The sequence below is a fragment of the Myotis brandtii genome, unplaced genomic scaffold, assembly GCF_000412655.1.
Source record: "Myotis brandtii unplaced genomic scaffold, ASM41265v1 scaffold850, whole genome shotgun sequence".
In the NCBI taxonomy this organism is placed as follows: domain Eukaryota; kingdom Metazoa; phylum Chordata; class Mammalia; order Chiroptera; family Vespertilionidae; genus Myotis; species Myotis brandtii.
This window is the reverse complement of record NW_005371455.1, coordinates 1,676,774-1,690,947: the sequence shown is the minus strand read 5'-3', so window position 1 is coordinate 1,690,947 and position 14,174 is coordinate 1,676,774. Positions and strand designations below refer to the sequence as shown.

At 44.1% G+C, this 14,174-nt stretch overlaps 1 protein-coding gene across 2 annotated transcripts in view; it reads left to right on the top strand.

The window, feature by feature from the left end:
* CTNNA2 (catenin (cadherin-associated protein), alpha 2) overlaps positions 1–14,174 on the top strand; it is a 1,155,525-nt gene that overhangs the window by 405,962 nt on the left and 735,389 nt on the right. For both annotated transcript variants that reach the window (XM_005884743.2, XM_005884742.2), the window contains exon 7: positions 813–1,016. In XM_005884743.2, the coding sequence (XP_005884805.1) occupies positions 813–1,016 (204 nt within the window). The remainder of the gene's footprint in view (positions 1–812; positions 1,017–14,174) is intronic.

The following is a 14,174-nucleotide window of genomic DNA, read 5'->3' as shown; positions in this document are numbered from 1 at the left end:
GAATCGTAATGTAAATATCTGATATGCAGGATGTGTTTAGGCGACCCCTGTGAAAGGGTCATTCGACCCCCAAAGGGGTCGCGAACCACAGGTTGAGAACCGCTGCTTTAAGGTAACATCTCTATTTCCCCCTTTATCTAAGCTTCTTCAGAACATGTTAGTATCTCTGTCAGGACTCTGTCAGTAAACTGTGACAAATAACACACACACACACACACACACACACACACACACACACACAGATCCTTTTGTTGAGCACTAGTTTTTTATACAAAAGATATTAGTTCCTAGAGGAACGCACCCTGTTCCGAACGTGCCTATTGGATGCCGTTTGCCCAGGTTTCCAAAGGCATCTGCCATAGGGCGCTCCGCTTCTCAGAAGGCGGTGCGATGTGTACAGCAGTCACCAGATGCATCCCAACTTGTTAGTTACATATCATGTTCTTGCTCCGGGGCCCTCACATCTTCTCCTGTCCCCCAAGAGCTGCATGAAATGGCCTTTCCTTGAAGGCTACACATTTTTTAAAAAATGCCAAGCCACTGTCCCCATCTCATTTGAAAATGTCACTTGAGATAGCCTTTGCCAAGAACACATGCGTCAAACAATGTTTCTCCCCGGGGATTAGATTTAGGGCACGCCGCCTTCCAGAAAGCTGCTACTTTGTCAAGGCCACCTTTGGATTTGTCCAGGGGACCGGCTTCTTCTCCACGGAGAGTCTTGTCCTGGCCTCGGATATTTCTGGTGCAGAAAACAGGGGGCGAAGGCAGTCGCTCTCCTCGGCTGATTATTTCTGTTACTGTACTGCTTTCAGAATAAGATCATCCTGGACCCCATGACGTTCAGCGAGGCCAGGTTCCGGCCGTCCCTGGAGGAGAGGCTGGAGAGCATCATCAGCGGGGCCGCGCTCATGGCCGACTCCTCCTGCACCCGGGACGACCGGCGCGAGAGGATCGTGGCCGAGTGCAACGCCGTGCGCCAGGCGCTCCAGGACCTGCTCAGCGAGTACATGAACAACGTAAGTCCTGGGCCACCCGCGCTCACGTCGCGGGGGGGCTCCGTGCGTGATCTGGTGGCTCTTGGAAAGCAGGCACAGCATGAAAGGAGGACAGGTGCTCCCCAAAGATAGTCGGGGGAAACCAGAGAACGGCTCTGGGGCGCCTGATGTCCTCTCAAGATGCATTTTGGTGTGGAAGCGATTAGGGGAGAGGAAAATCATTTTAGGGAAACTCTGGCTTTTTCCTTGAGTGATTTCTGGGCTCCTATAGTGTCTGGCCTTTGATTGAGGTAAAGTTTCCATTGGTGAAAGCAGATGGTTGATGGAAATCACCGAAGAGACCCTGATGTCCTCTTTTACAAAAAGCACGGTCAAAGCTAAGGATAGCCACCGATGCTAATCTTCCATCCTAAGAGGCATTAATAGGTGTCATAGGGTTTAAATGCTTCTGTGCACTTGGGCAAGGTGGAAATATTCCAGCAGGAGAGTTATTGATTCGTCGGGCGATTAGAAATTCTTATGAGAGGGAGGCTCCAAGTTTTCCAACGGGTGACAATAGTGTCTGCTTGTGTTGCAGCTCAGATAAAAGCTGGCCTCTCCTCCAGTTATACAGTGTGTCCGTTCCTGTACAATGAAAACTATAAAAAAGGAGATGAAATCCATATTCTTTGCTCTGAAAGCCACTGAATCATGTCTGTATTGATTTGCTACATTCATTCAGCCAGTGTGATGTTGCTGATGCCCAGAACTTGCCACCGTGAAAGACCTCACGTTCCTTCTGTGCTGGACTCCCAGGTGTGAGAGAATTTAGGGGAAAATGTAGGTGAGGTGAGGTCTTTACATCACACGTTAAAGGCAGGCCCTGTTTAGCGGTCAGGTAGGGAACAGGGACACTGAAAATCTGCTCCCAGCCTTGGAGGCCAGCCTGTATCCTGTTAGGACACTCGGAGGCAATTTGGAGACAAAGCCGCCAGCCATGGGTAGGAGCGCTGCTGCTCCTGTGGGCTCCCCAGAGGACTTGGAGCCAGAAAACAAAGCGATGTAGAATGTCTTGCAAACTAAAACAACAACAACAAAAATCTGTGGGGTTTTTTCATGATGACCCTTCAGATTCTTTGATTTTGGAAGACTTGCTCATTTTCAGGGCACGAAGAATAGGTGTGGCTGCCTCCCGTGGTACCCAGCTGCTAATGAGGGGTTCTCTGTAGGGCGCTGGATGGCCAGCACTCTCGGCAATGTGGGCCCACAGTGCTATGCAGGGGAAAGCTGGGAATGTTGTTCGCTGCTGTCTCCCACCTTGAGTGAGTCTTTGGAATAGCAGATTTAACGAGAAAAGAATGCTTATAGAAGCTGGTACTCGATTTGTTGTTGCTTTTACTAGAATAGCAACAAGCTAATGACTCGTATGTGGAATGTGGTTTTATATTAACACATGCTGGTAATTTCTATCAAAGCAGAATCGTTGCCAAAGACAGAAGTAGAAACAGAAGGGATCTCACTGCCGGTTAAGAGCTCAGTGTAAATGAGTCAGAGGAAAAGGGTGTTCCAGGGAACGGAAATGACAGAATGTGATTCAGGAAGAGTCGGTCAATGTGGGACTTGTGATTTCCAGTTCGGGGTCTAGAATCCTGCCAACCAGAGTTTTTTCTTTCAGTGTAAACTCATTCAGATCAGCAGAGCGGATGGATTTTTGTGTTTTGTGGACTCCGGTTACTTGTCTTTTTTGTGGTTCAGAAATATTTTGTATTTTTATTGAAAACTTGGTTTCTACTTTGATATGGTTAAAGACAATACATAGGTGGGTTTAGTGCTAGGTTTCCAAGTGTGCAAATTCTATTCACATTAAAACATCAAGATCAAAGGCTGAAATAAAACACCTCCTACTGACTTTTATATAAAGTGTGTAAAATCTACTTGAACTTCACACTTAGGTAATTTTAAGGTTGAATTGGACGTGACTAGACAAGCTCCATAATCCCTATCCAGTACCTTCATTTCTTACTGCCACAATGTCAATTTATATTTATTTTGATAAGCATCATATAAAACATATACCCATCTGTGTCCTGACTGAAAAGTCTGTTGATATTAACAGCAACCAATAAATTAGTCAGCTGTGCCTAGGCTGTTATAAGATATTTCTTTTTCAGTATGATAAGCTCTGAGAATAAAGGTACTGTCAAATTGCCACCCTGTAGATTTTCATCTTGCTGTCCTAGACAGTATCATTAGGATAAAGAAGACATTAGATTGAGAGAAAAAAAATAAAAATGGACACAACTGACATTTCTGGACTCTAAAACTGTCCTGATGAGCCCCTGATGAAGATTCAGCTTATGATGCTCACTTATAGGTGAAGCTATTCTCAAACCATATACATGCAAGTGGTATGGAGCAAAGGGAGAGGGAGGCTGGGGAGAGGAGCTGTGTACTCAATGACTAGGAAAAGGAAGTCTGCCTGGGGCATGAGCCATGGTCTAGCCACATAAGTTACACTGAACTCAATGGGATTTCAGTTGTGGGTTAGATATTTTCACTAAGGTATGTTTGAATGAATGAACGAGAGCGTGCGTGTGTGTGTGTGTGTGTGTGTGTGTGTGTGTGAGTGATTTGAAGATGTAACAAAAGCTGCACACTTGAAAGAGACTGTGGTATAAAACAGAGGGCTGGGTGAACAGAAGCACATGGCAAAAATTATGATTGGAATGTAGCCATGCTGGAAGAGACTGTTGGGATAGTTGCAGGCAAGGCCTGGTTGGCCTTAATTTGTTTCATCAAGTTTATAATGTATCTCAAAGTGAGAAGAGTCCTAAAAATAACCTCTGCTTAACTAGAAAGTCATTATTGTACATATGTGGAAGCTAATGGGCAGAGAGCAACTCCTTTTCCAAACCAAGTGTGGCTGTTGGACTGTTATGCCAAGTACTATGAGTAGTTGCAAATGGTAATGGAGACTTAACCTTTTCTCTGGAATTTATCATTTTATACAGCTTTTTTTTTTCTGTGGCAGTAAAACTCTTTTTTTCATCACACACACACACACACACACACACACACACACACAATCTTAAAAATGACCCCATGATAAGAAACAATTAAACATATTATTTTATTGATTAAACTTTTGTGGTGGATTCAAATTTAGAAGATTGTAGTCATTCAACAAATATGGATTGTTTGCTTGGCTGTTTTGTGCCAGGCATTGTTCTAGGATCCTGGAGACACAGAAGGGAGCAAAATAGATGAAGTTATCTGATCTCACGGGGCTTACACTGTAGTTGAGGGAGACAGGCAATAAATAACTCATTTGAGCAAGAGTGAAAGGGGGAAATATAAAACCTGGAGACAAAGAGCGTGGGTACAGCTGGAAGTAGATGGCCTGGGAAGGGTTCATTGAGAAGAAGACATTCGGTCAGAGATCTTTGGGACATGAAGGAGCGCACGGTGAGACGCCTTCATGTGAGAAGAGCACCGGGGTACCCGTTTGAGGAACCTCATGTGGCTGTTGCAAGTGAGTGGAGAGTTGCGGGAAATGGGATCTGCAAGGTTTCAAGGTGTCAGGCTGAGCACCATTATGTGGAATCTGACTTTTACTTGTCATTGGGGAGTGTTGGGCAGAGAATGCCATGCCTTAGGTGTTGAAGGCAGAGCCTACCCTAGGAGCACAAGGGGTAAACAAGCAAGAGGGCAGACGGGGAGACACTGGAACTATTCCTGAGAGGAGGGTGGCTGGGGGCAGTGGTAGCAGTAGAAGTGCTCAAATTCCCACTCGATTTGAAACAGTTTGCTTAAAAAGCAGCCAGTGAGAAGAACGTGTCTGTTGTATGAACACAAAATGGACATGGGAGTGTGGAGGACAGTTGCAGTGGTCTCGGTCACGCTAATACGGTATCTTCAGTTGGTATCTTCATTGGGTTTTGATGGCACAGAAAATTCTGATTTACTCGGATGTAGTAACAATTTGTAAATAGCACACTTCGCAATGCCTGGACACTCCGCCAGACAGATTACATTTGACAAGGGAGTTAAGTGGGGGAAAAAAGTTTCTAAGTTGTATCATCATAAATATCCAAGTATGGATCACATTCTTATAGATATAAAAGACTAGACCAACCATGGGCAAACTACGGCCCGCGGGCTGGATCCAGCCCGTTTGAAATGAATAAAACTAAAAAAAAAAAAAAAAGACCGTACCCTTTTATGTAATGATGTTTACTTTGAATTTATATTAGTTCACACAAACACTCCATCCATGCTTTTGTTCCGGCCCTCCGGGCCAGTTTAAGAACCCATTGTGGCCCTCGAGTCAAAAAGTTTGCCCACCCCTGGACTAGACAAATGTAATACATATACTAAGGACTAAAGCTAGCTGTAGAAAGTTTTCCTTGCCTTCCTCATTTGCACCTTTTCTTGTAAGAACAATAAGGAGATGCACTCCAGTGGTCGACAAACTGCAGCTCGCGAAACACATGCGGCTCTTTGGCCCCTTGAGTGTGGCTCTTCCACAAAATACCACGTGCAGGTGCGCACGTACAGTGTGATTGAAACTTCGTGGCCCATGTGCAGAAGTCGGTATTTTGTGGAAGAGCCACACTCAAGGGGCCAAAGAGCCACATGTGGCTCGCGAGCCGCAGTTTGCCGACCACTGCCTGTTACTTCCTTGTTAACTAGTCACTGTTGGACCTCCTGAAAATGTGAGGAGCAGATCTGCCTGGACCTTGTGTGTGGAGCTGTGCAGCCGGTTCAGTGTTCTCTGCATAGACACTGAGCGTTTCTCGGGGTTATTTTTTAAAGATTCACGCAGAATTACAATGTTCTTAGACAAACGTACAATTGAAGTTTACCCGTTTGCACAGTGATGGCAGAGAATCAGGTTGCCTTAAGTGATGACTGGCTGGTCTCTGCTGTGTAAAAATGTGGCAGGTTATTTTTTTATTGTATTTTTATAAATAATAAGAGTAGTCTATTTTTCAAAATATATTAAATCCAACTTTTTTCAAACCACTTGAAGCACATCAGTGAATTTCTGGAGACCATTTGTAAACCACTAGTATAAAGCACAGGTTAAAAGCAGATGAAGACAAAATCGATGTGGAAACACACACACACACACACACACACACACACGTTATAAGTGCCTGAAGGGCCATTGTCATAGCCTTTGCTACGGAGTGGAATTCAATGTCCAGGGAGTTTCTGATGGATATGATTTGTGAGGGTTGAGTTCCCTCCAGCCTAGTTCTGGGGCTCCCCCAACACCAAGGCTCCAGCAAAGGACACCATGTGAATAACACGTGAAGTGACACCCAGGGCTGGGGGAGCTCTGAAAATAGTGAGCTTTCACACTTTTTATTTGTTTCTTTAATGGTTAAAAGAAACATATGTTCATTGAAAAGGAGAAGAACATGAAGTAAGAAGAAAAACTCGTTCATAATCTCCTCCCCTAAAGATAATCCTTGTTAATGATTTTGTATAGCTTTCTAATGTTTTTAAACTTATATGACTCATCCATTTATACACAACCACACACATGTCCATTTTGCCTTGAGTTTCAAGAAAATGAACTCGTTGTAAGTGGTGTTTTGTAAGCTGTTTTCTTCACTTAATGTATTGTGAATATGCTACCATTTTAATAAACATGCTCTAACCTTATTTCACTGGCTACATAGCATTTTATTATGTAAATATGTGGTCATTCATTTAGAAGCAGTTCATTTGGAGAGTATTTTTACAGAAGGGTGTTGGAACAGCCGTGCAGGGAAGGCCCGGCTGGCTGGCGGTGCCGATTCAGACCTGAGGCGCGACCCAGGAACTGAGCGACCACACAGCTCTGCAGCTCAGATGCTGTAAGAGGGTATCTTTGAAAACGCTGTGCAATGAAAATTTCATTATGTGAAGAACTTTTTAATGCCTCGGGCCCTACTTAAAACTCTCTCATGTGTACTTGTCTGTCGTCTATTGATTTTCTATATAAATTTGGTTTTCATTTACCGGAATTTCTCTAAGTGGGCTATAAGTAGTACTGCCAAGAGGGGTCCAGAACAAGTTATTCACAAGTGGGTTTGATGTAGGTAGGGTCCCAGAGAAAGCATAGAAAGCTTAGGAAAGGAGTGTCATCAGAAAGATAATTTTGGCCTGTCCAGCATGGCTCAGTGGTTGAGCGTCAGCCTATGAACCAGGAGGTCACGGTTTTATTCCAGGTCAGGGCACATGCCTGGGTTGTGGGTTCAATCCCCAGTATGGGGCTTGCAGGAGGCAGCTGATCAGTGATTCTCGCTCATCAGTGATGTTTCTATCTCTCTCACCCTCTCCATTCTTCTCTGAAATCAATAAAAATATACTTAAAAAAACAGAAAAATAACTTTGTTATAGAAATTATTATATTGCCAATTTCTCCCAGACAGGAAGATAGGAGAAAGACTGAAAAGTTGTTATCACTGGAGAATAAAGCTAATTATTGGTTAAGCATAAAATTTGTTTCCAGTATTATCTAGGCCTTCTCATTTCTCTACTTTCTGTTAAGGTGTAAAAGAGGGGGTGAAACTCACAAATGTCAGTTCAGCTAATAATAAGCTTCTCTATTAAAACTTTTAGTTTAAAACAGAATACCAAGTAATGTTTTAAAAAACACTTGTGGGCCATAGAGGAGCAAATGTTTCCCAGACCTGCCCATACCGGCCCTCCACTTTAAGGGGGAATTAAGGGTTGTCTTAATAGGATTGGTAGCTTCATTCAAGGGTAAGATTTCTAATATCCCATATTTGGTGCCTGCGGTGAGAAAGTTTTCCTTGCCTTCCTCATTTGCACCTTTTCTTATCACTCTTTCTACTGTTGCCCTTCAAATATGGTCAGTGCCCTCATCTCTATTAATGTTGAGCTTCAAATTCACCTGTGCAAGTATGCTTCTCCTATAAAACCTTTGCTCCACGAAGATGGTTTTCAAATTCCTTTTTAGTTGACATTTCTTACTGAGGCCTTGAAACAGTACAGTGAGGTTACCAACCCTTTCTCTGAGCTCTAAAACTGTCCTTTGAATCCACTCTCCCTAGGTAATATGGGTGGGAGGGGAAGTCTTTGGGTTCTGCATGGCATTTGCATCCTTGAATTATGGCACTTGCAATCCGCTTGCTGGCATTTCCAGGCAGTTGTCAGTGTGACTCCCAGAGGTACCCAGGGATCAGTATAGAGTCATGCAACATTTTATGTTTTTCTTATCTCCCTTCTTCTTATGTTATTTATTGCACTTCCTTTCTAATGGTGTTCCATTGAGTTTGCTGTCATGAGATCTCAGAAAGCCAAGGGAGTGGTATGGATGGGCATGCTGGGAGGCACGGACTCAGGTCCAGGTGGTGGGAAGATGTCCAGCCCTACTGGCGGGACACATTCCCTGGGGGGATAATGAGGGTGAGAGTGTGAGAGAGATTGTGCCAGCATCAAGCATCCCTCAGACAATGAGGGTGCTGTGCGAGGCTCCAGGAGGAGATCCAGACTGGCAGGTGGTTGGTGGCATTGGGGTCATCTGGACACAGCATCCACGGTAGCTGCAGAGCACAGGTGTAGGTGGCATCCAGGGCCCAAGGGAACACGACACATCTCCTGGGTCTTAAAGAACCCACGATGGTACACTTATCCTGGTGAGGGACTGAGGCCCTTTGAAAAGTAAATCATGCCGTACGCATGGTTGCTATTACTTATTATCAGCTTGTGACATACAGTTAAATGCCTTAAAGGATTCCAGGATGGATGGGTCTAACTAGATTTGTTTCCCTTGGATGGTCAAGGTCAATTCTCAATGCAATCTCACATTCCAGCGGCGTGGCCAGGAAAAGTCCTTTCTATATAAACTTCCCCAGGATGGGTTTTGTTTAGCAGAGTTATAAGCCTGTGGTTTTTAGTCAGCGTACCCAAGTTCAAATAGCAGTCTTATCCCTTGTTATTCGCATAAGCTTAGGCAAGGTTTGCCTGAACTGGGCTGATCCCTGAACGGGGATGAATCTGGCTGGGTGACCCTGCCTGGATGAATACTGTGAGCACCACTATTGCCAAAGCCAGGAAACAAACAAATGAAAGTTCTTATAAAATGAGCTGCTTTTTAGAGAACTTGGAGAAAACTGACTGAGACTGCACTCCTGGGAAACCAGGAAAGTAAAGTAAACAACAGGAGGACCAGGCCCTTCAGCTGTTAGAAGTCGGATGCAGAGCAGCTTGTCTGAGTTAGTAGATGAGATGCCTTTCTTTTTCGGTCCCTCAGGCTTCGGAGAGACAAAGGCCAGGTTCTCCATTAAACTGGTTATCTCTCATGGCGACCTGGTGGTTGGATATCACCCACCTTCTCCACAATGGACTTCTGTAAGGAACTCTTCTTGGTGATGGAAAGAAACCAATTTATCAAAAGAAATAGGAGATGAAAGTAAAAACAAGCCTCAACAACAAAATCAAGTCCCATACTTAGAATTCCAGCTAAGAATTCTCTCCTTATCGAAGACACCTCTTCACGGAGTCCTTGAAAGTTGTTTCTGAAACCTACAAGTTCAATCAATATGAGGAGGAAGAGGAAGTAGTGTTAGAAGACAGTTAGGAGCTGTCTGTGACAGTCGGTGAGCAGGGGTGTTGACAGAGCTGACTGCCCAGTCATCAGATTTGGCCATCCCAGGTAAGACAGCCCGGACAGCACAATCCATCAATTGATCTTCTTTGAAGAGCCTTCCTGGTACTTCAAGGAAGACCTCTAGAACTGTCCGGAAGAGCAGGAGGCTGCACTCCACCATCACATTCATGAGTCTGGATAGACGTTTTCTTTGTGTTTCCAAAGGACATGGGAAACCCAGAACTCTGGATTGCTTGTCTTGACTGGGTTATGCCAAGATAAGCTCAGAGGCCTTTTTGCTCGGGTCTCCTGCTGCCTTGAATCCATCCTGAAAAGTCTCCTTTGTTTCATGTCGGAAACTGTTGCACTCTAAGGACTAAGTGTTTCACCAGTGGAGATGCCTCCCTGTACTTCACACACACCCAGCTCTTTGCTGATGCAGCGACTTTGCCCTTCCCATCCATCTGACAGAAGTGTTCTTTCTCAAACGTTGCATGGATGGCTCCTCTTCAGTCTCAGCTCAAAGATGTTGCTCTTAATCACATCAGTGTATTGATTTATGTTCTAGCCCCAGCCAACCTCCAGAATTACATCATCTCTTTGTTTGTGTTTGTTATGTCTGCTCCTCCACTGAAATTTAAACTCTCATGAGACAGATCTTATCTTGTTCACAATCCCCAGGATCTAGAGTAGCTAGTCTGGGACAGTAAATAAGTATTTTTGGAATGGATACATGAATTCCCTCTCATTCTTCAATAATGATCATGACAATAATAGGAGGAGGAGGTAGAGGAGGAGGAATAAACAGAAGGACAGCAACATAACCCATATGTTTTTAGTTTATTGAGTTCCGTGTTTTGGAACAAAATGATTCACTTTTTTTTTCCTGTTCTACTACCTAGATAAAACTGTAGGTAAATTAGCTAAGGTACCTCATGTGAGTCTTCATGACTCACTTTGAAGTACCCAGACATTTCCCTATAGTTAAAGCTATATGTTGAAGCCCTGGCAGAGGCCCACATCAATTCTTTCTAGAAAGGCCTAAAATAATCTGAATAACTCTTGGTAGAGACAAAAATAATATGAAACATGTCACTTGCTTGCTTTTCAGATCAAAGAGCTCCATCTAGCAGCTCAGTCTAGATTCTGCCATTGCCTGGTGCTTCCTCCAGGCTGAGCTGTTTGGGCGGGACTTTCAGGGGAAGTATATGAGGGGCTGGGAGCTGCCGGGTCATTTTCAGTTCTGTAGAATTCTGCAGGCTCAACTGAGAACTTTAGAAATCACTTAACTCATCACTTCCTAAAAGGCATGTAAGAGTTTTGTGTATGTACCAAAGAGATAAATGAACAGAAGCAAAGAGTCGACATATAGCTGTTAAAAATTAGACACTATCACACTGGCCATGTCTAATTTGGCTCAGTAGATAGAGTGTCATCCGGAGGACTGACAAAGGCAATTCTGGTCAAGGGCACGTACCTTGGTTGTAGGCTCGATCCCTGGTCCTGGTTAGGGTGCGTGTGGGAGGCAACCAGTCGATGTGTCTCTCTCACATTGATGTTTCTCTCTGTCTGTCTCTCCCCCTCCCTTCCACTCTCTCTAAAAATCAATGGAAAAATATCCTCGAGTGAGGATCAACAAAAACAAACAAAAAAATTAGGCACTGTCCCCCGAGGCCAAACTCAGACTCCAGAATTACAGAGGGGGCTGATCCTCTAAGTGTAGCAAGCAATTTCTCCGAGCAGGCACGTTAGGGAACGCCTGATGTAATAAGTCGGTGCATCAAATCCAGAGTTGTTAATTCAGTCTAGCATGGGTTTAAAATGGGTTGTGGTTTGTTTGTTTTGTTTGTTTGTTTGTTTGTTTGTTTTGTGAATGGGGATAAATACTTTTATAAGAAAGCGTCAAGTGAAATCTCTCTCGGGAAGTCTTCCTGAGCTGTAGATGCCTTACCCTGGACACTCAAGTGTTCAGAGGAGACTTGGGAAGCTGGGGGGCTAATCTCTTCTTTGAACGCCTTAGAAATATACTAGTACAAGCAAATCTGAACCACCATCTCCCCCGTAATCTGTTAATTGAAGGGTAGCTGTTCTTTTACAAAGCTCACCTCCCTCAAACACACCTCTTCCTACACGTCTACTCCCCCATTTGTACAAAGACAATTTATCATCCTTGGAAGGACTGCTCTCAGTAAGTGCCAGGACTGGAATAGTCAGTCTCACAGATTATTTTAAATGCCCTTTCCTAACAGCTTAATTGCTGACTTCAGTTTCTACTAATTCTGCAGGTTTGGCTGCAGCTGACAGATTTATAGCATCAATCCAGAGCTTTGCCTTTGGCAGCTCACCCCTTGAATTGAGCTTTTGTTCAGGGTTCTTTTGGTGACTGTTCTAGGGTACTGTTTTCCAGAGGAAGCTGCATTTTGACTGATTTCCCTTGGGATTTTTAAAAATTAGTTAACTTATTTATTGATTTCAGAGAGGAAGGGAGAAGGAGAGAGAGATAGAAACATCAATGATGAGAGAGAATCATTGATCGGCTGCCCCCTGCATACCTCCTACTGGGGATCGAGCTCTTAACCTGGGCATGTGCCCTGACCGGGAATCAAACCCGTGACCTCCTGGTTCCTAGGTCAATGCTCAACCACTGAGCCATGCCGGATAAATCTGTCTAGGTATCAGAACCACATAGGAGATGTTGAAGAACCCATATTGTAGGACCTCACCAGTTCTCAAACAGCAGAATCCCCAGGAACTGAGCTTGCGCATCTGTATGTTATTAGCAAGTTTCCCAAGGAATTCTCATGCCTCCAGCCCTGTACCAGCCTTGGACGAGACCAGCCTTGAGTTAACAGCATTATATTCAGAGACATGTGCCAGAATTTTCCTTTTCTTCGGTTTCCTCAATAGCATTTTCAAAGTGTTATTTATTATTATTATTTATCTTCATCCTCCAAATCATCTTCCCCCAATCCCTCTGCCAGGGAACCAGGAGGAACCTTGCAGGGATTTATTCCCATTTCCTTCCTCTTTCTCCCCTAGCCTCAGAAACACAACAGTGATTGGCATTCTATGTGGATTTCATCTTAGTAAAAAGAAGAAGGAGAAGAAGACAACATCAGCCTATTTATTATTCGGTCTGCACACTTAGGGGTTAGGAGGCATCTGTTATGTGTTCAGCAGTCTGGTGGCTAATTTCACACTTTTGATCCTTGCTAAATAGATACACAAATCTTTGGGGAAAGATGTTTTTTTCTATATCCATGAGGCATTCACAAATAAAAAGTATTCTCTGAACTTCATTTTATCAGAGATACTGCATCTTTTTTTCACCATTGGCCTAATTTTATGCTCTTATCTCTTCTATTTGTTCCATTTCCCTATTAGTTTTGCTTCCACCATTGGTAGAATCTATAAAACATATCCCTTCTTTATTTCTACTTTGTTTTTTAGTTTTTAGGTGTTTTGTGTTTTTTTAGGATCTTAAAGAACCACTATTTATCTTTCCTAAAGCCTCTGTTTTCTGATTTCAGGCCCTTTAGATAAAAAAAAGCAACAAGGTATCTGCAAATTATCAAATGGCTAAGGACATAGTCAGGGTAACAACTGGAACTCAAATTGGAATCCAGGTCTTTTGGTTTATTTGATTTTTTTCCATTACTTTATATACTAATAGAGGCCTGATGCACGAAATTCATGCAAGAGTAGGCCTTCCTTCCCTTGGCTGCCAGCACCGACTTCCCTCTGGCACCTGGGACCCCGGCCTCCCTCGCAGCCCTGGCTTCGTCTGGAAGGTCGCCTGGAAGGATGTCCGGTCTAATTAGCATATTACTCTTTTATTATTATAGATATTTTAGTGGACTTAGATACAACATGCTTCTATTCTCCATTTAAATCCTACATCTCTTCCCTAATATTTCTTTTGATCCCTCAAGGTTAGCTACATAGTATTCTGGACAAATCTTCCCCCTTTTGCAAGCATCTCTAGATCCTAGTAGAACCCCTTAAAAATCCTAATAGGAAGCAGACAACAGTGACCTTATGGTGGACAGCCACCAGAATTCTGCAATGAGGGCCCCAAATGACCCTTTGTTGGCAGGAGTAGGGCATTAGAGGAGCAGACAACTGCATCTGATGTTCTCAGCAATGCAGACCCTCCTGGCTCCTGGCTCCTGGCTCCTGGCTCCTGGCTCCAAGTAGAGGCTGCCAGTCTTCCAGGAGACAGCAGTAGGGGCCATAACCACAGCAGCCAGCACTGGTGTGCCAGCTTTCCCGCAACCGCCCAGGTGTTCAGGGCCCTGGCTCTGCTGACTCTCCATGTCTGTCCAAAGACCTGCCTTTACCCTTTTCTGAAAATAAACCTTTAGTTGCCTGTTGGATTAGGAGACAGCATCTGGGGGTCTAACTGCTTTTAAAACATTATTGATTTTAGAGAGAGAGGAAGGGAGAGGAACATGGATCGGCTACCTCCTGCCTGCACACCCCGTACTGGGGATCCAGTCCACAACCTGGGCATGTGCCCTGACAAGAAATCTAACCTGGGACCTTTTGGCGCTTGGGACAGCAGCCAACCAACTGAGCCACATCAGCCAGGG